At 36.6% G+C, this 25724-nt stretch overlaps 1 protein-coding gene across 1 annotated transcript in view; it reads left to right on the top strand.

Annotated features, from left to right (window-relative positions):
- The window catches only part of DPH6 (diphthamine biosynthesis 6), a gene marked incomplete at its 5' end in the record, with an annotated part of 60496 nt that extends 38439 nt beyond the window's left edge, over positions 1 to 22057 (top strand). The window contains 3 exons of the mRNA XM_010139219.1: positions 2769 to 2887; positions 15479 to 15540; positions 21959 to 22057. Of these exons, the coding sequence (XP_010137521.1) occupies positions 2769 to 2887; positions 15479 to 15540; positions 21959 to 22057 (280 nt within the window). The remainder of the gene's footprint in view (positions 1 to 2768; positions 2888 to 15478; positions 15541 to 21958) is intronic.
- Between the last annotated feature and the right edge of the window lie 3667 nt (positions 22058 to 25724).

The following is a 25724-nucleotide window of genomic DNA, read 5'->3' on the forward strand; positions in this document are numbered from 1 at the left end:
TTTTTTTTTTTTCTCTTTTTTTTTTTTTTTCCTGGAACCATGTGTTCATTAGGAAAAATTTGTTAGAGACTACACTGGAGTTTTGGGTTGCTCTTCAGGTTTCTCATGGATCTGTTGAAGAAACTCAGAGTTTTGATACGAAAGTATTTGAGTAGATTCAGTTATTTGATTTCAAAGAAAGCTCACTCATTTCCAGTGACTACAATGTTGAGGTCAAGTATCTCTCTTTTTCAACAGAGTTTTAATACAGAGGAACATCCCGTGAGTTGTTATCAGGAATTAAATGCAAAAGAATCCTTATATGCATATCTCCCTTTACTTCCTTAAAATCTAAAATCTGTTATCATTAATCAGGAGCTTTCATTTGTCATTTCCGCTGTGCACACACTTTAAATGTAGATAGATTATGATACTTTTAAGAGTCTTAATTAAGAAAAGGATTGTGTAATGGGAATTGTGTGGATTATATAGGCCAAGATTTGAATTGTGTCCAAAATAAAAATTTCTTGATATATGTCTGATGAAACACAAAACCACCTTGAGTTAAAAATTAATTATAATTTCATGTGTTCATTAGTTATTTGTTGACGATAAAAGCAAATATCTGGAATCCTTTAAGAAATGTAAGAATGGTGAATTTAATGCTGTGCCAACTTGACTTTCACAGCATGGGTGTTTTCTTTACACTTCACGTAGGTAAATTGCAGTCAGAAACAGCTTCTTTCTTTTTCTTTTCCCTCACACTTTAATGACTGCCTGATCATGTTACTACATATTTTAGAAAAGATTGCTTTGTTGATTGTAGGTTTCAGATCTTTTACCCCAGCCAGAAGATTGACAGGACATCACCATGTTTCAAGCAGACCTGATTAATTCCAAGGTCTCTCAGTGGTAAAAAAATTTTACACTGATCCGTAGATGTACCTCTTGCAAAAAAGTTGTTTCACATAAACCATCCCAGTTACTTGGATTCAGCAGCTAATTTGTTAGCTAAAGTTAAGCACCTGAATGAACTACTTCACATTCAGATTTGTGGAATATTTCTGTTAGTTTCACAACTCAGAGCGCTGTTAAAATATAAGAAATAAATTACAAAACCAATCAGATTATATGGATGCTACCTATGGATTTACATGTCAGCATTAAACATCCATTTAACCATAAAGTCTTGACGCTAATACTAGTTGGTCTATCTAACATATGGGAGAAAGCCCATATATTAAATAAACAATGATAACTCACAAATAAATGTAATTTTTGAGTGCTCTGAGCTAGTCCTGTAGTTAAATATTTTTGAGTTTTTCGGGAACTAGGCATTACACATTTTATCACAAAGTGATGGTACTTGACAATTTGCAGAAGGGATATCTATCAGTAGTGCAAAAAGTGATTCTATAATTTGATAAACAATCAAATTCTGTGTGTCAAATGCTGTTTGAATATGATACGTATCAAAACAAATAATTAAATTTACATTAACGAGTCGTTACTTGCATCACAAGCTGTAAAAGTTTTTCCGAATGAATCTTTCCCTTGGGTGTCGATCCAAATCACAGGTTTGTTGATTGTAACAAATTAAGCATGTTGTACTAGTGACGTGTGCCACATTTACCACAAAGTGGTAACTCTTGCCGTAGCTGCTTTCAGTGAAAGTAATCACTCAGAATCGTAGTGTCACAGAATCATAGTCTGGTTTGGGTTGGAAGGGACCTTAAAGATCATCTAGTTCCAACTCTTCTGCCATGAGCAGGGACACCTTCCGGTAGATCAGGTTGCTCAAAGCCCCGTCCAACCTGGCCTTGAACGTTGCCAGGGATGGGACATCCACAGCCTTTCTGGGCAACCTGTTCCAGTGCCTCACCACCCTCGCAGTGAAGAATGTCTTCTTAATAGCTAATCTAAATCTATTTTTTTTCAGTTTGAAAGTATTACCCCATGTCCTATCACTACACTTGCTGATAAAGAGCCCCTCCTCATCATTCCTGTGGGCCCCTTTTAAGTACTGGAGGACCGCTATAAGGTCTCCCTGGAGCCTTGTCTTCTCTAAGCTAAACAACTGCAACTGTCTCAACCCATCCTCCTAGAAGAGGTGCTCCAACCTCCTAATCCACTTCATGGCCCTCCTCTGGACCTGATTGAGCAGGTCAATGTCTTTCCTCTGCTGAGGACTCCAGAGCTGAACACAGTGCTGCAGGTGGAGTCTCACAGGAGCAGAGTAGAGGGGCAGAATCACCTCCCTCGACCAGCTCGTCATGCTTCTCTTGATGCAGCGCAGGATATGGTTGGCTCTCTGGGCTGTTAGTGCACATTGCTGGCTCATATTTAGTTTTTATCCACCAATACCTTCAAGTCCTTCTCTGCAGGACTACTCTCAATCCACTCATTGCCCAGCCTGTATTTCTGCTTCAGTACTTCCGAAGTACTGCAGTAGTAAGTACTAGTTCCTGAAATTCCTGTTAATTGGTTTGCATCCCCAAAGGTTTAGGAGGACATTTTCTCATGATTTGACTTACATTGCTGTGCAAATCTGCTTACATCAGTGAGTTACATCTTACATAGAAGAATTGTAGTCAGAACAAGTTTATTTCATTATTGTATATATTAGATTTAATGTTTATACTGAAATCTAGGAATAGTATTGTAATTGAAATTGTAGAAGAAAAATTATTTGAAGGTAGGGAATGAGAGAAATTAATTTAATTTTGCGTGAATCAGGCTGTGTAAAAGCATAATGCTTGGCTTTATCAAGTTTTTTGTTTGTTTTTAAGATGCAGAAGGCTTAATCTTCAGCCTTTAGCTTACCTTTGGCGTCGGAACCAGGAAATACTTCTTAAAGAAATGATATCATCTAACATTCAAGCCATAATCATAAAAGTGGCAGCTTTTGGTACGTATTCTGATTCTGAGCAATATTGTCTACTGAAAGTTCCCATGGAAAAATCCACCACATAACCGAAAAACAGAAAATTTGTTCTATATTGTAGGATATGAAATGTTAATATGGAGAAAATAATAAAAAAATACATGACTGAATAACAGTCATGATGTCTGCATAATTAGTTTACCTGTATGCAAGTCGTTCTTACAGGAGACATGGAAAAGCTGGAAAGTAATTCTTCCTAGCACAATTTTTACAATTTTTTGGTTCTAGTTTGATTTTGATTTGCAGTAAAGATGCGTGCATAATTCAGGGGTTCAGAGTATTGCCGTTTATAGATAGGATATTATAAAGCAACCGTGAAAGTTCTAATAGAAATACAACGAATTAACATCAAACAAGATGTAATTATATGAGGGAAAAACATTTTGTGTAACATTTGTTGTTTTTGAGTTGGTAAAGCATATAGCAAACAGAAATAATTCCTCATTGGCTTCAAAATAATGGTATCTGCAGAGCTGTTCTTTAGTATACCAGAAAAGCAATGTCTTTTCAGTGGCAGGTATGTAAAATGGGGTTTGTATAATGAAGCAGGTCAATATGAAAGATTATCTGTTTGTTTCTCCTTTGAATGTAGAGGTAAAGTCAGATGAAGCTTCATAGGAAGGCTTATTGAATGATGTGCTCTGTAACCCAAAGAAGCACATGAGAAACATGTTAATGGTACAGAACATTCATTACAGCCTCTATGCGGTTTACAAGTGTCAAACGAGCTCTTAAGCATAAAGTATGAGCAAAGGACCTTTTCTTTGTGAGTTGACCACAGATTTGCTCTCCATTGCACAATGGAACGGCTGGTGTAATACAAGAGCGTCAGTGGTGGCACTGGTTAAAATGTGTGTTTAAAACTAGTGTTGTATAAACTTGCAATAGAAGTCCAGTGGCTGGTTTACCTGGGCAACTTTCACATCGAATTCCTGTCTGTCTTCTTTAAAGAATGCTTTAGAACAAATTAATTTCTCCTTAAATATTAACCAAGAATTGAATTATAATCCCTTTACACTAGATGAATTCCATTACTTTTTTAATTAATTTTTTTCCCGTTTCCTTATTCGTCTTTAGGTGGTATTGTTTTTAGCTAGTTTTTACATGATCGTTATGATGGTCCCCCTGTATTGTTCTCTAGCATCTGCCAGGGCTGCTGGTGGGATGAGAATGATTAGAAATAGCACATCCCTCCATCATTTGTAGGTAACAAGCAATGCAATTTAATAGTGTTTTCCTGAATTTTGGAAGGCCAGTTACAAACGAGTCAAATGCTGTGTTTTCTACGCTAAAACACTTCTTTTTTAAATTGGAAAAAAAAAACCCAAACCTTTTTAAAAGAATAGTTTTCAGATCACGTAAAGTATGTTTATGTTATTTTTCAGTCAAATAGAATGCTTTCATTGCTTAAGCTGACAGAAAGGCGGGGGAAGGGCCACAAAGAACATATAGCATGCTTTTTCACATCAGAACTATTTTAAAAAGAAAATATGTAATTTAAATAATAGATAAAACTGTTTCATAAGTGGACATCATTGATGACCTGTCTTATGCCTGAAGCAAGATAAGCTTGTCTTTTGTATTCTAGTCTTAAAAACACCCATAAAATGCACTAGTTAGTGCACAAAGAGTGCTTTGTGGGCTATTCATTGAATGAGTGAATACCATAAATAGTTGTAGATAGCAATTAGATAGAAAATCACTCTGTAGGGTTTTTTTTCCTCTTTTTTTTGGCTACAGGTAAAAGAAAGATCTTATCAGAGTCAATTTCTCACCTGCCTCAGGCAGATGTAATTAGATGTAAGCAAATTTAATGGAGCTTGTGTGCTCTGGGGCCATTCTGTAATGCTTTAATAATTGCATGCCTTATTAAAGTGGATTTAAGGTATGAAGGCTGTTTAACATACCAAGTGGCAAAGAAGATAAGATACAGTTTAACTTTTTGCCTCTTAGATTAATAATCAAAGCTAAACTGCAATGAAAATATTTAAAATAACAGATTTAAGAGTCTGAAGGATAATGCATTTGATGGTACATTGTACAGATGTTAATGCAAGAAGCAAATCTGTAACCTGAGCTTGACATTCATCAGCGCTGGCATACTTGTACACCCGCCTTGTCCTGTTTTCCATTAACTCAGTGCCAGTATTGGCAAGGTAAAAGCCCGTCGTTTTATGTAGAAAACACGTAATTATGCAAGTAAATGAGCATTAGTTTAGTACATTTCCCTAAATCTACCATTACAAATTAATGCCATAAACTTTGCCAGTGGCAAGAGTTTTCTATCTCAGAGTGGTGTGCTTTTCCAGATGGGATACCAATTGCTCTCACTTGCATGCAAAAGTATTGTTAGCAAGCCTTCTTCACATGCCTCGTGTTGATCTAGAAGGAGATCAGCTTTCTTCCCTTTAGAGTATATTTCAGAGGCTTTAATGATGAAAGAAAAAAACATTGCATGATCCAGCAGCAAACCTGAGCTATTAAAAAAATGAAAGCTACTTATGCATGTTTATCTTCAGTGCCATTTTCTTGCTGCCAAAGATGCCCGTATGATGCACGACACTTTCATATTTGAAATATACCCCTCTTCAGTGGAAATCCCAGAAAGTTAAGATGAGGTTACTCAGTCATAGCTAAAATAGAAGAAGTTATTGATTGTTTTTAACACGTGTGTGCCTGAAATGCCAGTAATATCCATTGCTCATGAGAGGCCGTGTAATATAACAGAGACAGTGTAATATTGCACAAAGATAAGATGAGTTTCTGAGATCCTTGCTCTCTGGACATGTTTTATGGATTAAAATACTAATTAACTTGCAGAGTACGCTTATGACAGATTCAACTGTTAATCTTGGTAACTTTATGTACTAGTCTTATCTGTGCCACGTTGTAAAGCAAATTGCTTCCACTGCAGGACAAGGTGTAATACTCAGGTGGAAGGGAGAGAAGGCAAAAAGTTAAATTTGGAAGGAATCTTTAGGTTCCTCACTCAAAACTGAGCATCAAGTTTTATTTAGTTTTACTTCATTTGTGTAGTTAACTATACCTAAATCTTCTTGAGAATTAACACTACACATTTTAAAATATGACAAACATCAGTACTCATAGATATGAGAATATTGAAATTGTTTTTATGTCATGCAATTAAAGTGGTTTGTCCTCCGTGATTCTAATCTTTCTTGAAAAATTCACCTCTGGTAAGTTTTCTAAGTGCACATTGTTAGCTTGAGAAAGTGGAGGAAAAAAGTTGCTTTTTCAGTGTTTCAGTCAAAATCAGAATATAAGCTCAAACTTCTATCTTTTATGGGATCAATATTATTGATTATTTACTTCATATATTGCAGCTTCTTCCCAGTGTGTATATAGATATATGTAGGTTTATTATTGAATTAAATATCTTAATTAAAAAACATTGTAATTATGAGATCAGTAATAGAAATACTTAGTTGAAAAAGAAGCGCTCTTTCACAGGTAAGTTATGTTTCTAACTTCTAGCTGTTCTTTGGACCACAGGAGAGAAATGATACCATAACACTGTTGAACTGCTGGAGAATAAGAAAAGCTGAACTTTTGTATCAGGGCTGATCAGCTTGTGGTCCTCAGCCTACATTTCAAGTGGGGCTCATGCCATGGCAACATCCTTTGTCTTCTAGGTCCAGATGCTACGAGTGCTTCTAGAGACTCAGCTGTGGGTAGAGTTGAAATCATGGGGAGTGTGGAAGCCTAAATTCTGAGATGCTGTGGGCCCTGTTTGCTTACCCAGGCTATTTCCTTCCAACAACAGAGTAATGAGTCCCTAGGAGGCCATTGCCATCTACTGCCTGTCAACAAATCCTAAAGTTCCTTCTCTAAAATAAGCTGTCTGAAGTACGTATAGTTAACTTGAGTCTCCTTTGTGGAGAGAAGATCTTGATGCTTGCCTCACAAGGTCAAGAAGATTGGTGTACTCCTGCTGCACACAGAATCCTCTGAGAAGCTGATAGTTCAGGGGTGTGTATGTTTTTGTAGATGAGCTTTTAGTTTAGAGAGAGAGGATGTTACTTCTTGGGCTAATGAGACCAGGTCATGGAGCTTTTCTTTATTATTTAAACCTAAGCAGCTAGCTGTCTGCCTTATTGTTCATTATCTGCATGCCACTAGTGCACGGAAGTGAAATCCTGACTGACTGAAACTGATAGCCACTCTCCCATTAATTTTCACTGAAGTGAGATTTACGTATAAAGTAGTGCATTAAAAAAGAACTAGCACCACACAGTTCCTGCTTAATCTCCTGAGGCTGTGATTAGTGTTATAGATAAACTGATCTAGTAGTGAGAGGCTGCCAAAAAGTTGATCTGTCTTGCCCTGTTCTAGCTGACTCCTCCAATCCACAAGTCTCTACTTGCTTCTGCCCCGGTGAAAGCTGCAGTGATTGTGTGGCTGCAGCTGGTGATCCAGCGGTGAAGAACTGCTTTTGGTGTGTGCAGGGGACTTGCTGCGTAGGCGCTGTGGCTGCATAGAGGACAAAACTCTCGCCTTTGGTAGAAAGCTTACCACTAAATTGGGTTGGCTGTAGTGTCAGATCATATCCTGAAGTAAAATTGGTGGTTGTGCGAGTTTTGTCTGAGCACATCACCTTTGCAGTGGAAAGGAACACTGTTCTTTGAAAATGTGTCTGGTTTTTGGTACTGAGCAATTTTAACATCATTATTGAGGAAATTGAGGAACTTGTTACATCATCGTCACAGGGGAACATACTTGCTTCCTTTTAACAAAATTGAGGAACACTTTGTTAAGAAATCAATACAAGGCTTCACTCGTTTTCTTCCATATTGTAACGATTTATTTACTTATTTCTAAATAAACTACACATTGGCATTATTCTTAGCTAGTTCAGCTTATTTAGAGGTGATTGTTCCATTGCTTTTTCTATTCTCCCGACACTGGAACTGTAATGGAATCTATGTTCGTCTACACAACCTTTCCTCTTGATGACATTTCATTTTATTAATGTGAAAAAGGCTTCTTCTGTTTATCATGCTTTGAAGTGGAACATAAAATGCCTAATATTTTTCTTCACATTGTCGAATTTTATTGATAGTGTATTCTATTAGAATAATATATTCTAAAAAGTAGCATTTCATTAGAAAATTTATCCTTGAACAATGATAAAATATCTGGTATACATGTATGATAGCTTTTAATTAGTTTTTATTGGAATTTTTTCAGATTCTAAATTTGTAAATTTGCACCCATCACATATTCCAGTAAAGATGTTCTTATTAGTCTTTTACCCTTCTAATCCTTGAATTCTATCTAGCACATGTTCGTGTCACTGAATTTTCAAACAAAGCTTCCAAAGCTTAGTTGATCCTTCAGACTTTAAGTGTATTTGACTCTTTTGCCGTAGGCTTGTTCCCAAATACATTTGTCTACTACTTCATTTATCTACATCATTCTTGTTATTTAGAAAAAGAAAAGGCACCACACCTGTTTGTTCACCAGACCTTGTACAAAAAAACTTGGAAGGAATTATGAAGTAACACAGGGGCCATTTTAGCTCAGGCCTTTTTTTTTTTTTTTTTACTAAGGGAAAAGATTCATGTGGGGAAAAGATTAACCTGGAAAAATGGGAGTTGTGTGCAAGACCAGAACTCAATCAAAATTAGCTTGGGATTTAACGAGAGTATGATGCAAAAGAGATGAGTAAGAGAAAAGAGAACCAGGAATGGACTTTTAAGTGAAGAAAAGTTTTGTTTCAGAGCATAGCTGAAAGGTTAGAAAAATAAGATAAGAAAATAATCTTCACATTTGGAATCTTATTTGCCTTGATGCTTGGGTATGAATGACAGATACATCATTACCAGTGTATCAGGACATTTGGAAAGAACTTTTAGGGCTCTCTCAATATTCTTTTCTTTAGTATAAAGAAATGTTTGAAAATAAAGTGTGTTACAGAAAAAGAAGAAATGAGATTTTGTAACAGTTTGCATACGTGGGTCTAGAAAAAAGAGAGAAATATTTTCTCTTCCCTTTTTGCTGTCTCTTGAGCAGATAGGTTGGAGATTGGGAAAATTGTTGATATTTTCAGTAGTATATATTTCAGTAGTAGCAGATTACAGGAGTTAGAAGAAAGAGTGGGAAAATGAATGAGCCTGAAAAAAGTAGTTGGAAGGTGACATTAGTGAGTGCAGCACTTTTTCAGAAGTTGTCGAAACAGACAAAATTGTAGAGAAATGGCTTAGGAGTGGAAAGATCACTTTGCAGTTTGGGGAGATGAGATCATCTAAAGAAAAAGGGAAATGGAAGCAGCGGGCTGCGAATGGACTATTAGGTACATAAAGTGAAAGAGAATGGGAAGAAAGGGTTCTAGCGACGGAGACAAGAATAGTCAGAGAACTTTGAGCTGAAAAATAATGGAAGAAAAAGAGCTTAGTAAGAGATATCAAAAGCAGAAATAACAGAATGAAAATCGAGAGGGAGAAGTGGTGTCTTGTTAGTAGTAGAATATTACTTGCTGCTCTCTAATGGTTGGTAAGGTTTAAATTCTGGATGCACATTCACAGCACAGACCTTGTTCTGAAACAAAGCATAAACTCAGACCTTTAAAGGCATGTCTGAGTAGTTAGAACCATAGGAGCTTGCTTTCCAGCTCTCTCTGAGTTGAGCTTTTATGAGACTCCTTGTCCTAATGCGATCCTTTATTTCTACCATGGCCTTTACCCTTTTTCAGGTGACCTGCTGATTTCCCTGGTCAGAAATCTCCGTTGATCCTTTTAGGGCCTGTGATTTTTAAAGGTTTATGACTTGTCTGTGTGGGGATAGATTTAATGAAAGTGACACAAATTTTACCACTTGCTCTGTGCCTCTTTCTCTGCCACTGAATCAAATTTCAATCCTTTTCTTCAAAGTTTAATAGCACTAGAACTGGTCAAAGCATGGAAATACCAGAATTATTTAACAGAGACAAAAGAGCACATCCTTTTTTATCCAAACGATGGTGCTGGTTGGAATGGTGAACGCTTTGAATTAAATAGGTTAATTTTACTTTTATTTAAAGTAATTCTACTCAAAACATTTTAGTATGATGAATTTAAAAACACTGAAAACAGACTTATTTTGGGGAAGTCATACATATGTGGCTGTATGAACCAAACCTGGAGTAAGTTTTGTTTTAAGTCTCTGAAGTCCATTGAAGGTCCTGAGAGGAAGCTGGTTGGGGCAGTATTTTCAAGGAGCTGAACCATTTGCTGTGTGGAGTCTTGGATTTGATTAAAAGCAGTTTAATGCTGTAATTAAACAATTCTTCCACAATCTCTTTTTAAACTACGAACATCTTAGAGTTTTAAAAGTATCTGCCTTGTTATTTGATGAAACAATACAAAATTTCTTCAAAGACTTATTGAGGTTTCTGTTCCAGGAATGGCAGCGCTAAGTTGCTTTGAATCCTAGATGTAACTGGAACACAAATAACTTTGATGTTAAAAAAATCACAAGAGTTTGCAGATAAAATTAACATCGCTGGAATGAAGACGTTTAGAGCCTTTTACCTCTTAGAATTCTAAAATCTGATGACATCAGACTAACCTAGTTTAAAAAATACTTTATGAACTTTTGAGAAAGAAGATAAAACTGTGATCCTAAATACTGCATTGGAAACATATGCTAGAACCACTTTGGGATTAACATTTTATACCTTCACCTCTTTGCCTGAAAAGAGTTACTGTATCTTCAGATTCCATCCCTGCACTATTCTCACACTGGATAAATCACCTCGTGCAAAAAGGAAAAGAAAAAAGAGAAAATAGAAATAGGCACATAATGAAGTTGCATGGATTTTATACAATAAATTATAATTATATTCACCTCAAATCTTTTAGGGGTGGAGAAATATCCAGTTCTTACTGCACTTTGCTTTTCTTCATTTTTATACAATTTTTTTATCGATGTTTTGGAAAATGAAATTCAAGGAATCTGTCCAGTTCACCATGGTTATACAGCCTTCCTTGTGTGAAGGTTATGAGGAAGTTAAGAATCAACTATGAACCTGTCAAGTTACGCTTCCAGACAAAATGTTCACTTCCCAATTCTTCATAGAAATGAAAGCTGAATACGACACCAAGAATAATTTATCTCAAGGCAAATTAAGGTGTAGATTTACAGTGCCTTAGTATCTCTGTGGCAGATGCACTCCGACATCGTGAAGAGTATCTGACATTCCTGCACTCCTGCGGAATAAACCTGCTTTACCAACTAATCCTTTTGTGTATGGGCTTTTCCTGTGCTGTTGGAAACATACTCTTTGATTCTGCGTCATTTAAAGAATAGTGCTTGATGCTGTTTCTTGGAAATCTTTTGTATTGGTTACTCAGGAAAAAAATTAAAAGACACATTCAAAGTACAGGATTTTACCTTCAAAAATAGCCCTATTTTCTCTGTTCCAATTCTAAGATGAGTGGCTGCATCTATCCCTTACAGTTGTTTGCTTTCTTTCCATATTTCGTACCTTAAACATCCCATCAGCTCCTTGTCAACCCTGTTTTTTTTCTTGAAATTGAAGAGAGAGAGAAGACTGGTTTTGGTTCTAGAAAACTTTTCATTGCTTCTTTTCTTATTTAAAAGAAATCTGCTTTTGGTGAGCAACTGATCAGGATCTTTCCAAAGCCTTATTGTGCATTATACTGCCCTCCACCATTAGAAGCTAAGTCTTGGTTCCTGACATTCATGATGATGGCAGTTACTAATCTTTTCAAGAAGTCAGGAAAAAAGAAGGGAACTCTAAGTTGCTGAAACTTTTCTCCGATATTCTATGCTCATTCTCTGTAAATGACATTTCAAAAAGGTTGGTAATAAATAGCAATTTTGGATGTTTGGTTTTAACCTTTTTCAGTGGAAGAAGTGTTAGAGGAATAAGATGTGCTTTTTGAATGGTAACGTTGGTTAGTCAGGAAAGGACAGAGATTTTTCTCCTATTTTATAAACAGATAATGGTTAACTCATATTTTTTGGATAGGGGTGTGTGGTAGTGATTCTTTCACAATGGGTTTATGTATTATGGGTTAGAGTTTGGTTCAGTGTAGCTTTCAGAAGAACTTTCTGTCCCACCATTTCTTAAAACCAATAATTATGATTTATTTTTATTTATTTAGCATTTTGCTAAGAGGTGAAATTAGAAATTTTTTTGTATTGAAAGACTTTCCTGAAGACTATTTTAACTCCCTGGACATGTATAAAACATGTTCTTGTTAGTAAAGCTTTAGAATGTGGATTTTATTAGCTGAATGTAATGCCATGAAAATGGAACTTGATTTTGTAATGGACGTGATAAATGCAAGTAATATCAAGTAGTTACCCTCCAGGTGAGGGCTTTATGCTGCACTAATACATGTGTACAAAGTGAATCATTTAAAATATGGTTCCCTTGCATAACCTGACAGGGGTGAAATGCCTTTTAGTAATATTCTTTGGTACATTTTTTCACTGTAGAACAAAGCCCTGAATTTCTGCCCCAGTCTTTTGACGTTGCTGCAGTTCTCTCCTAGCGCTCGTCTTGTGGACGTGCGTAAGAGGGCTCTGCAATCATTGGTGATGTCTGCAAGAAGGAATTCTGCTCCTGTTGGTGGATTTGTCAGAAATTATAGATGAAGTAGCAATTACTTTGAAGTGATTACACAGTTTGTGCTATTACATACTGATTTTACAGTAAAACTAGGCCACAAAACGAGAAGACAGCATGATTTGTTTTACTGAGCACTGTTAAAAACAGCATTACCAAATATTTTGAGATGTTCCCGTAATCACGTACTGGTCTGTCTCAAAGAAATAAAGCCCCACTGGCTCTCTCCACAGCACATAATAAATTGACTGATATAGTTCGGTTGGGGAGTTAAAAAAGCATTGAAAATAATGGGGCATAACATTCTAGGGTTAACATTTATTCATAGATGATGCAATTAAATAAAACAGGCATTAACTTCAAGGTCAGTCAGTAAAGTAATAAAAATGAATATTTTAATTGAATTGTAATTGCTTCCCATTGATACATGCAAGTTAAGTAAAATAGATGTCAGTGCTGCAAATTATAGTCCCCTTCCTAATTAATTTCTTAATTCTACATACCATCGTCCAGACCCCGGACCTTGTTGTTGGTTTATCCACCCATCCAGCTTTCTTCACATCTAGTTTAATGGAGAAAAAAAACAAGAGGATGTGGTTAAATGGAATGTACTAAAAATTTGTAATACCCTGTTTTTCTTTCTAGTCTAAGTCATTGTAAGAATCTGAATCAATCTATTCCATAAGTATAGATTTATATTAATTGTTTTGCGAGTCAGGTTATAGATACTTTATTATACTGATAGTAGCAGTAGACATACAGCTTCATTTATACATGCAGACCGTTAGAGATTTGAGATGTGGATTACTGGCTCTGCAAATTACAGGTTACATTGGTTCTTGATGCCTTTAGCAGAATATCTCTATTCACTCACAATACAAATCTAGTGGAAACTAAAGGAAATAATAATATTTTTCAGAAGAAAGACAAGCTAGCAAAAAATAGAATTCTACTAAGAAACAGAAAGGATACGTTGCACTTTCTCAGATTTTCTTGTAGGTGTGGGATGTTACTAAAGAGTTTATCCATAGTATATATATACATAGGCGATTTATTCGTGTTTTGTATACTATTTGTAAAATAGTTGCTTTAAAATTATTTGTGTTCATTAGGAGGGCAGAACAGTAGGTCTGTCCTTTTTTAATAGCAAAGAGACGTTGTAAAGAAGTAACGAGTTAGTGTGTCTGGTTCTGACAACTTTTTCCCTTCTCACGTTTGCAGTGTATCCCTTGGTTTAAATTTAAAGGAAGCCAATTTGTTTTTATTGCAGACAGGGGTAACTTTTCTTAAAAAAGGAAATATGTCAATGAATAATGTTAATGTAAATGTGCAAAATGAGTACTGTAATAGAGTACTCATTGTTATTCGTTTATTTTAAGAGAAGATGCTTGTTTAGCGTAATATCTATTCCATTAAAACCAAGGACATAATGCTGAACTGGTGCAAGTTGGAAGACATCACCAACATCGTTTGAACTATTGAAATGAACTGCAGATACTGCAAAATGATTTCCACAAGCATAAATTATCATTATCTTATATTCAGTAACACACATTTTTAGTCTGTTAATAAAGAGCAATAAACCAATACCAAAAAAGAACAGAGAGAGGAAAAAAGCTCAGTCCTGTTTCACTTTAATTATTAAGCAGTTTTTAAAGTGTTCCCTTAGATAGGGAATTTTTAATGTGCTTTAATTAAATATTTAAAAACTTTATTAATGTTTTGAGATCTCATTCACTTTTACTTGGTTTAGTTTCACAGGAATTTAAATATACCAAGACCATCATTGTAAAAATTAAAAGGCATATCAGCTATTTGAACTCAGCAATGACTTTATATAATAGTATACTATACATTTATGTAACAGCTTTCATCATCAATGATCTAAAGTGCTTTGCAAGGTACATACTTCAGAAATTGCTTCTAAATGGAGTCGTTCTGGTGGCAGCTCTTTAATGATACCCATTATTGTATAAAGCGGTAGAGTAGGAAAAAATAGACAAGCATTGCGAGTGGTAGAAAAAAAAAGCCAACCCAAACCACAATAATTAATCATAAAAAATGTAATCCCTGAAAATTTTCCAGTATTTGTTTCACTTTCAGAAGTCTTAATTTTGTGTTTTTTTCTTATTTACTTCATACGTTAAGACCTCTTGACCACCTAATCTCAAATCCAGCAAGGATATTTATTTGGCTGAAGAAGATGTCAGCTCTTGAAACAATTGTTCCTGGATGTTTTTTATCTCTGTACTGATTTCTGCCAATTGTTTGATTTATTCCTGAGAATTAACCATTTAACAGCCATGAGCTGACAAAACTCATGAAGTCAGAAAGCTGAAACAGGAACACCGAGCAGCAAGTAAAAGGATTATTGGATGTTAAAAGGGTTTATGTTTTTACTAAGAAAAATTCATCAAAATGTAGCCACCATATGAAATATTTTGTGGTGGATCAAAAGGTGCAACATTCAAGGCATTCCATATGTCTCAGTTTTCTTTGTATTTTCATGGGTTTTAATTCTTACGATTCTTACCCCATTTTTTCTGTGGGTCACACACACACACACACAATGTGATTTAGCACAGAATTTTTTATGTGTCCCTTCCAGTAATTTACAGGAACTATGAAAAAATTAACTTGAATTTTAATTGAATAGGTATCTACAAAGGTGGCTTCAGACTCAGAGGTAACTTCTGTGTAGTATTTTTATTACCATGGACCCACGTTTTTGCTTCACTGATTAGTGACATTTCTAAGGAAAACAGCAGGTTTTCCAGTTGACGTGCAGTGAAGAGGTAACTGACCTTATTTTTCCTCAAACATGGAAACCAGTTGCCCAGATGGGATAAGAAAAAATTCTGACCAAGTGTGGGGGGAAAAAAAATAAAATAAAAAGAGGCCTTTCTTGATGTCATAACAGTACTTTATAAAAATGCTTTACACTTTTTCTTTTTTTTCAGGTTTAGATCCAGATAAGCATCTAGGAAAAACCCTGGAGCAAATGGAGCCTTATCTTTTGGAGGTGAGTATTACTTGAAGGATACTTACATGGGTAAAGTTGCAATTGAAAAGTATAGAGGGAGAAATTACTTAGTTACTTGCAGAACTTAGGTGGTAAGCCAAGGCTTAGCTTGAGACAGGGATCTTAAGCCTCTGATGAGCAGTTTGAATATGAAAAACATTCTTTCTGCAGCTAGTTCCCAAATGGTGCCAGCATCTTTAAAAAAACTAACGGCAAGAAGCCTCAAGTGTTAAGAGAATTAAGGGAACACTAACTTGGGTGTCAATATGATAAAGCTAAAGAACTGCATGCAAGTCAGGGACTTTCACAGCAAGGAACAGTAGTGGCAAAATCCTGGGTGATACAGAACCTCCCCACAGATAGCCCCATCTGAAGGTCCGACTGCATACAGTAGGGCCTTTCAAAAATGGAACAAAAGGTTTATTCCAGAGGATGTACTCTTAATTCTGTGCAGAGGGTTACGTGGTCCTCAGTGAAGAAAAGTGCTTGTAGGCAGAGCTAATAGATTTATTTAAAGAAAAAATGTTTAACCAGGAAAAAAAAGAAGACCAGACTTTGTACACGATTATTCTTTCAGTTTGAGGAAGAAGCATCAAACATCAAGCTAAGTACAGTTTAAGAATAACAGCTCTGCAAATGTGTTTACATATATTGTCTGTGACAAAGCCAATTTACCACCGTTCCTTGTCCTCGAGCCTGTTAAAACCCCACAATTATTCATATGTTCGGCTATTAAGAGAGTCTTGCAGTAACTTTTATCAGTGTAAGCTGTCTAAATTTGAACCACGCTAACTCCTAAAAATACATTTTGTTGTTAATCTGGGTAGTTACTGCTCAGCTTGGCTTCATAAAGCCGTTTTTCTGGAACAACTAAAGGCGTGGTAAACTTGCAGAAGAGAGAAAAGCAACTGCAATTTGTTAGGAACTTTAAAAATCTCCTTTGCTGCTGAAAGATAAAGAAGTTAAATAAGTATTGTATCTTGAGTTTAACTTCGTATTGTTAGTCATTTACATGGCTGGAGAGGATAGAGAACTGGTGTTTGGCAAAGCTGAAGAGGAAGAAAGAAGGTCCGTAACATTGAAACAGTCTTACTTCAAGAGATTCCTGTTGGCCTGTTCTTAGCTTGAAGTTTGATGCTTCTGCTTTATTGCTGGAGAATCTGCCCAGAAGCCTTCTCCCTGTCCCCCAGAGAAACTAGCTGATGTAAAAATCCCCTTCATTCTCCTCTTCTTTTAAGTCTTGCTTCACTTACATCTTTAGTTATCTCAGCTACAGCAATGATTCAAGAATACTAGTGGGGGGGAAGGAGAGGGGTTTTCTTCTGCTCCAGAAAAGAAGGAGTAGGGAAATAAATATCTTCCTAAATACTTGTAGTACAGGTAAAAAAAAACAGTGGCAGAGATATACTGTAAGAGTACACAAAAATAAGTATGCATTACCTATATATAAAATATTTGTTCATATTGTGACATTAGTGGATGTTTTATTTCATAGGTTGGTAATAAAAGTAGACTTAAACAGTAAATAGTTGCTGAATCTAGGGATATCAGTAAGATCCAAGACTCGTTGGAAGAGGGAGTGAATCTGTCCTTTCTGAAAAGGGTAGATTGGATTTCTGCAGGAAAGGAAGGAAGAGGGAATGGGCTCACCACTTCAAGCAGCAGTGAACTTTTGGATTAGGTGATACAACCTAACGGGACACTGAGCTGCCTTTGAACTGGAAGCTGTACTCGTATGGCTGTTTGGCCCAGCTAATAAGCCACGGAAAACCAGAGCCCACAAGTTTCAGTTCACCACCTGTGAAGATGGTTAGACTGCTTCCAGGAGACTGACCGCTCTGTTGGCATTGCACTGCTGGACTTGCGGGGCTGCAGTCTTCATCACGTTTGTGTCACAGGCTGCTCTGACACTGGCAGGCTGTATAGTGCAGGGGAGTAACACTGCTGTGGAAAAGCAGGTTTACTGACATGGGAAGTCATGTTCCGCGTAGTCATGTTGCTGTAGAAATGGTTGCTGATTTACTGGGTAAATTCCCATAAACGTTGTTTGGAAGGTCTTCAGACTCACAGGTAAATAATGCATAGTTTAACAGTACAATAATCATTCAAGGGCTCCTCCCCAGACTGTTACTGCAGATCACTTCAGCAGTGTTTCTGTTTGTCAGAGCTGTTTCTTTAGAATCTTAGTAGGTGACAGCTGAGGAGGGATAAATCTTTGTAACCATGAAACAATGAACAATTTATTGTGGAACAGATTGAACAGAAGCATCAGCTTTACTCTAAGATCAATTCCATACTGGTTGGTCACATTTGGATGAATTAATGTTTATGTAGGACTAGTTAAATAAGCCAAAAGGAGGAAAGTACAGCCCTTGCATTTGCAGAAAGCGTCTGTAACCTAAATTTAAGTTGCCACTTCAGTGGCTGCAGATGGGTAGCTACTCGCCTCAGCTGAATCAGTAGTCTTGACTTTCTTTGAAACAGTAGTATCAAGTATTGCAGTATTAGTTCTGTTAATAGGGTATAATTAAAATACACTTAAGGAGTGTTCTTCATTTGATTTCACCATAATTCAATTTCAAACAGAAACAGTGAAGTAAGAAATCCAGAAGTACTTGGTACTTGGGGGAATTAAATGTATTCTTCCTGATGTCTGATGGCTCAAGTGAAATGGTTCTTACTTACTTGGTTTCACTGACATTCTTACTGTCGTGGTTTAATACTTCTCAAAACTGCTGTTTGCAGCTTCTGTCTTTTATTGATACAACCACGAACAGGACAGTGTCTGCAAAGCTTAAGGTGTAGAACTACACTCTGACCCTTCTTGGAACCGGTTCAGGCCATCGTAGGGAGGACTGTACAACTGATTGTTTGTTCATGTAGCTGTTTCTTGTACATATGCACGCTATGAAAGGCAAAGTCAGTACAAATAAATTGTTTTTACTGGATATTTAGTTGGCTTTAAGGCCTAATAAAACCAAATCATTAACTGTAAACACTGAAGTGAAATGCTCAGGTTTATGGAGTGAAAAATATTCCTTTGCAAACGAATGAAGTCTTCAGCCTCGGAAGTTCTGGTAGACAGAATGTGAGAGCAAGGATTTTACAGTTTTCAGTAAGAAGGAGAGATAAAATTTAATATTCTGACCATACCAAAGCAAACACCATAATAAATATTTAACATTGCACATCCTCAAAACTATCACAGCTTTATATACTCTTGTATCTTTGTTTTTTGTTGTAGTATCTAACCAATAATTTCAAATCTTGCAAAAAATTCCTTGGAATTTGTCAGGTTTCGTCGTTCTTTGAGAAGTTATGCTTTTTCCTGTTGTGGGATTCACTTTTGGGTTCTCCATTGACATCTAAAGTTACTTTGCACAACTGTTTATTCAGCTAGGTATGGAGTTTTTCCCCTAGTGTGGTGTGCAAGTTTGTGAGAATTTTTGCGATTCTGTTTGAAATGAATTAAATAGTTTTCTGAGTAGTCTTTAGTTTTGTTGAAAACCAGTTTATATTTGCGTAAGTTCAGTGCCCCGAAAAATGCCAGAGTTGAATATGAGGGTCTTTGATACTGAACCACAACGTGCATGACGTTGATTCATTTGGAATCAGTAGGGAATATACCCTGGTTTCCATTTTAGGACGTATTCACAAAATCTAATTTCTCTGATACTACAGATCAGGAATTAGGACTTTACTTACTTCTTTTTACACTAAAAGTTTATCTTAAGGAACAGGCAGTAAAATCAAAATCCACTTCTATTACTCTAATGTGTCTATTGTAATTTATCTTTTGGATGTACAAGAAATAAGCATGAAGTAATAGTTTTCCTTTTAGAAAAAAAATTCTTGTTGAGGCATTATAAGAGCTGTGTCAATGTTGATTAGAGAAGAAAAACCCAACAAACCAACAAACTCACAACCCAGCCCTGATTTAATCCAGTGAATTATTTAACTTTGGAAAAATAAATTGTTACCTAAATTTTCAGTTTTCTGATTAACTTTAATTTATATATTCAAGAGAAATGACAGTAATTGCTGACATAAAGCTGTGGTGTTTCTGCTGATGTAGCAGCAGAAAAATGGAGGATTATTGACTGGGAGAAACTTTGATTTAACTTTGCAATTTTTTTTCTGACTTCACATACAAAAGGTTGATCTTACAAAGGACGATAATGATCTGCAACCCATACTTCTGTCAGTGAATTTTACTGGCTAGGGACATCGTCATTGTGGCAAGGATGGTTCTTGAATTGCTGCTTTTATTCTAAGAGATGGGTCTTTGATCAATTATTGATGAATGGTTGCTACATAATTACTAAATTATTAAATTGCTCTTGTGTCGCGCTGTTTCCTATATACCCAGAGCCCGAGCTTTTCACACTAAAGAATTCATTGGCAACTTTCCAGATCTCAGGGGCTGCTCACGCTCTCCTTAGAATTGGTTGGATTGGTAAATGCAGATTATGGTTATATTTGTCTGTACTTCTGTCTCTGCTAATGGACAATAAAATGTTTAGTCTTTTGTATGCTTGCCTTACAAGTTGATGAGTACTTCTTGATGTAAAGAGCATTTCCTTAATTACAGAGAATTTACTAAGTGTTACAATTTCTGTCTGGGAACAAAGTCTTAACTTGAAATAGGAATCACTTGAATTCTTTTCTTTCATCTTTGATTACTAAACTTAAATGAGAAAGTCAGCTTTAATCCTTGTGTTTCATTCCTACGATAGGAAGAAACTCTTGTTTAGGTGATGTGTGGGCTGATTATTTCTGTACCTTGTGTCTCACTGGGTTTTTGAGTTAAAGTTAATTTTGTGTAGTCTAGAGGATATTCTCATCATATATTTCTTTTGGATTTTGAGTTGGACTTGCATTTTTATTTAAGTGTAATTTGTAAATTTGCTGTTTTCTGGCTCATCAGACCTAGAAGGCAGATTTTGTAATCATAAAATTTAGAGTCTAAGCTGTCATATTGTTACGAATGTAACATCCAATTTACAAAACAAAATAATTGGTCTTCAAAAAATGTTAGTATTCTCTCTGACTGAAAGGCAAAGTTCTGATGTCATTGATGACTTTGTTAAATGAACATTAAGCTCCTGGATATCCTCAGTTCCTGTTAACATTAGTGGGAACTGAAAATCCTTTAGCATCTTATATAATTGGTGTCAATAATGATGCTGGTGCCAGCGACATTGAAAACGAGGATTTCCCACAAAACATTTGCAGGGGATTTCCGACATCTTTTGAGTATTCAATGTTAATGAAAGACGAGAGAGGCTTTTTACAAAGACACATAGCGATAGGACGAGGGTTAATGGCTTTAAGCTGAAAGAAGGTAGATTTGGATTTGATGTAAGGAGGAAGTTCTTCACTATGAGGGTGGTAAGAGATTGGAAGAGGTTGTCTGGAGAGGTTGTGGATGCCCCATCCCTGGAAGTGTTCAAGACCCAGTTGGATGGGGCTTTGAGCAACCTGGTCTAGTGGAAGGATTGGAACTAGATGATCTTTAAGGTCCCTTCCAACCCAAAACATTCTGTGATTCTATGATAATTGCCAATAATTATTCTAGGCAGAGCTACCAATTTTGTCAGTGACTTGTAAACAGTCACTCCTTGCATTGACCATCGAAAGGTTACACTTGGAAAGATCTTTTATCATTTTCACTGTGCGGGAGTTGTGCCCTCCTTACTCCAGCAAAAGAACTTTGGCTTCTGCTCCACAGCTGCTCATAAAGCAGAGAATAATTAAGATAGTCATGTCTCTTATTTTGAATGTATTGGTTTATTTAATTAATTTTTTTGGTGGGATATTCAGAGCTTCAGAAAGATTCATATATGTAAATGGTGATTTAGAAATTATATTCAGTACAATTTATAAAGGAAACAGCATGTTGCTACCTCTTTAGATCTTGCTTTAGCTTTTTGGTTTTGTCTGAGAAAACTCTCATTGGTTCTTTTTGTTAGAATTTTTTGAAAGTCTGGATATTTACCAAAATATAGAATGTAGTTGTTGAAGGTGTTGTCAAAAATTGTGTTCATTGTATACTTGTATGAGACATGCTGCTGCTTGTCTTGATTTACAGTACAAGCTTCTCACAGAAGTGGACTACCTATGATAAAGAAAGGTAGACAAATACTGGAGTCTTTCCTGGCCACAGAGGAAGAAGGATTAGGAATTCATTTGTGTTTATCTGAAAGTTACAGTGCCAGTTCTACTTAAAATATAGCACATTGGTAATTTTTAGATCATTCTAATATGCATATGAAGAATTCAAGCATCCTTTGTATGGTATTTAGTTTTTTTCAGCCTTGTATTAGTTTTTTAGAAAGTGCACACAGAAATTTTCAGCAAAATATGTTTAATAGACTGCTTTAATGTAATACATGTTTTAATTTCCCTTTTGTGTTAGCTTTCTGAGAAATACGGAGTCCATGTTTGCGGAGAAGGTGGAGAATATGAAACATTCACACTGGACTGCCCTCTGTTTAAGAAGAAAATAGTTGTGTAAGGAACAGTTTCTTCCATTTTCTTATATTAAAGCAATGGGAACATAGTCACATTTAGCTTGAGGCAACTTTTGTTGGCAGGGGTAAAACATGTCCTCTAAGTTCACAAACACTCACTTTGTTTAACACTGGCAAAGTCCTCTGAAAACCTAAATCAATACGTGACAAGAGCAAGCCTTCATAGAGGGCTATAAACTTTTCAGACATTTGCACTTTCGTTTACTTGCTGATTATGGCCTGCAGTAAAACTGGTACCTACACACTGACACTTTTATCCTTTCATGAAGTGCGAATTGCCTGTAATATTTATCTTTCATTACAGCTACATTTGATAAACTGCCACATCAGTAGCCTGTGGGTTCCAATAACTATGTGTGAGTGTGTGTGTGTGTGTGTCTGTGTTGGAAGTTTAGCAGCTTAGAATGATAATGATAAACATTTTTCTTCAATTATTAGAGGATTTCTTAAATACAAATTTTGCATGAATTTATCTCTGTTAAATACAAATTTTGCATGACTTTATTCCATTTACACTGAGGAGTTTATTCCTTTGGCATAAATTGCCAAAACCTGTGTAGTGGGATATGAAAATATTTGTGTCTTGATGCGAGTTTCTTGTTAGTCTGTTAACTGGTTAAGCCTGCATGCTTTGAGTGAGATGTTTTGACTGATGTTCCTTTTCTTAGTCAAATAAACAGACTAGTAATCGTGTGTTGGTGATACCCAGTCATCGTAGGGAAGGTCAAGATTATGGAGCGTATAGACATGATTAAGGCTCTCATGCTGAAGGTCTATTTGTTTAATTTTTCTGTAAGGCTGGGTTATGCCTGTATAAGGAACAGAGGACCAAGAGCTGCTGACTCTGTTTCATTGCATGGCATTTGGGAGAAGAGGAGCAGTAGACAAACTGGTAGAAGGGATGGCAGCTATTTTGACAGATGTCTGCTAACTATTGGTTGACTGGAATACATCCTCTGGAGTGAACTAAAAAACTAGATAATCTGAGTCTGGAGATACCTTCATGCAGGAAAGCTATGGAATTCTGTAGTAAGAAGATTCAGAAAGTCACAATGCAAAATCTCTGAACTGGATTTAAGTTCATGGATGGAATTATGAAGTGAGACCCTTGAAGAAGATTCTCTGAGGGGAACCAGGTGCTAGTTAGAAGCTGTTAGTTGTGAGCCAACGTTCTGGCTATTAGGAGTTGAAAAGTTAAGCAGGAAATTAGAATAAAGTGTGTATGATGCTTGGGTACATCTTACCACAAATAAAGCTGAGGACAAAGGACAAAACTCCCCAATATGCCCTCAGGTGGAATCAATTCAGTCACCAAAAAGGAAAATATTATGAAATCATTGCTAGAATGTGATGCATTTTTGCATTTAGAATCTGGTATGATATCTATCACACCAGGTATCATACAAATGATATGATTCTTGTCAATTCCAGTAGATGTCAGAGGCAGAATTTTGTGAAACTATGTCGTTTGGAGAAATACTACCCATTTCCAGACAAATGTGGCCTATTCACTGTTTATATTGCAACACTTGAAACAAAATGTATACTTCAGACGAATAGCTAGATTTTAACTGAGATATTAACTGTGCTTGTATTAACCGTATCGGGTTTTGCACTTAAATGTGTTTGGCTGATAATTTACATTCTTTCTATTTTTTTTGAGACCTGTTACAGTTAAATCTGGGAAGAGATCATTGGAATTGGATGCATAATTTCCCAGTGTCCCTTTCAAAACTCTCTTTGTATAGTTACAACAGATTGAGAAAATTGTGTCAAATAACCTATGTCAAATCTCATAAAAAATTGAGAATTTCTTTTTTGGAGTAGTTTGGAGATTTTAATTTTTTTTTTTTTTTTGAGCACAGAATTGGAGAAACATTTTTAGGAAAGTTCATTGTGCCCTTGATTTGGGATCAACCAAATAGCAGTTTAAGTAGGAATATCTTACAATGTATTCTAAATATATTTATGGCTATCAGTGGTTTAATGTCCATTCAGGCAACTAAGAAAAGATAAAACAGAGATGGTCTGGCTCTGTTGTCTTTTTTTTCTGTTGGCGACCCTCCATAATAATAAAAGTTAACAAAAAATGCACAAAAAATACAGGAAAAGAGAAAAGTATAAATCAGTTTTTATTTATTAATAAATATATGCTACAGCAGCTGATAAAGAGTTACTCAACTAGTTCTAAATATGCATTTCCATAAAGAAAACTGAATAGCTATGCTGGCATTGTGTGTCTCTGGCTTGATGAGCCCTGCTTAGCTCCTACATTACTCATGTTGTAAAGATGTGTCTTTTGAAGTACCGTTCATGTGAAACCTATCGCTTTATGAGCTTCTAAAGGAAAATACTTTGTAGTTCCTTTGTCATTAAATAAGTTACATATTGTTTTTCATATACACTGAATCCGAACAGACGTCGTAAGTGTGTTGTTAACTGTGCTAGCGCAGTTGCCAGATGTTTAGATAGCCATAGTTCTGGTATAGACCGTGATACAATTTGTGAAGCTTCAGTGGAGTTGTGACGTTAAAACCTCTCGGAATTTTCGAGGTCTCTGAATTCCTGAACTGCTTCAAGACATCTTCCTAGAGAAAGTTTCTGAGGAAGACATTGAAGATTAATTTTGTCTCCAGAGCAGGTGTGATGGATTAACTGAGGCGGGTGGCCAGATGCCCACCAAGCCACTCTCCCTCCTACTTCTCAGAAAGACAGGGAGAGAAAATAAGATGAAAAAACTTGTAGGTCAAGATAAGAACAGAGTGATGGCTTATCAGTTACTGTTGTGAGCAAACCAGACTCACCCTGGGTAAAAATAATCTAATTCGTTGCCGATTAAAAAAAAACCCAAAACAAAATCAGAGATGGATAGTGAGAAGCTACTCCCCCCCATCCCGTTTTTCCCAGGATTAACTTCACTCCTTTGCTCCTGACTCATCTCTGCCCTCCCCTCTGAGCAGTGGAAGGGAATGGGGATTGAGGGGTGCAGTCAGTTCATAACATCGTGGTGCCACTGATCCCTTCTCTTCACGTTTTTCCCCTGCTCCAGCCTGGCTGTGTTCCACGGGTTAAATTCCATCACGAACTGCTCCAATGTGGGTCTGTCCCATGGGGTGGTTCCTCAAGTACTGCTCCGGTCCAGATCCCTTCCATGGGGCGCAGTCATTCCGGAACAGACTGCTCCAGCATGGGTGCCCCCTGGGCCACAGTTCCTGTCAGAAAACCTCCTCCTGTATGGGCTCCTCTCCACTGGCTGCAGTTCCTGCCCGGAGCCTACTCCAGCCTGTGGTGCTCCACAGGCTGCAGTGTATGTATCTGATCTGACATGCTGCAGGGAAAAAACCTGCTTCACCATGGTCTTTTTCACAGGCAGCAGGGGAATCTCTGCTCTGGCACTTGGAGCACCTCTTCCAACTCCTTCTTCAGTGACCTTGGTGCCTATGGGACTGTTTATGTTGGGTTTTTCTCACTCCTGTCACAGTTGCTGCACAGCATTTTTACCCTTTTAAAGTAAGTTACCACAGAGGCACCACCAGTGTTGCTGATGTGCTCAGTTCCAGCCAGTGACGAGTCCACGGTCACTGACTGGAGCTGGCTGTGTCTGACATAGGGCAGCTCCTTCTCCCCTCAGAGGCCCCCCCCGCAGTCCCC

This window comes from Buceros rhinoceros, unplaced genomic scaffold (genome assembly GCF_000710305.1).
Source record: "Buceros rhinoceros silvestris isolate BGI_N320 unplaced genomic scaffold, ASM71030v1 scaffold2087, whole genome shotgun sequence".
Taxonomy (NCBI): domain Eukaryota; kingdom Metazoa; phylum Chordata; class Aves; order Bucerotiformes; family Bucerotidae; genus Buceros; species Buceros rhinoceros.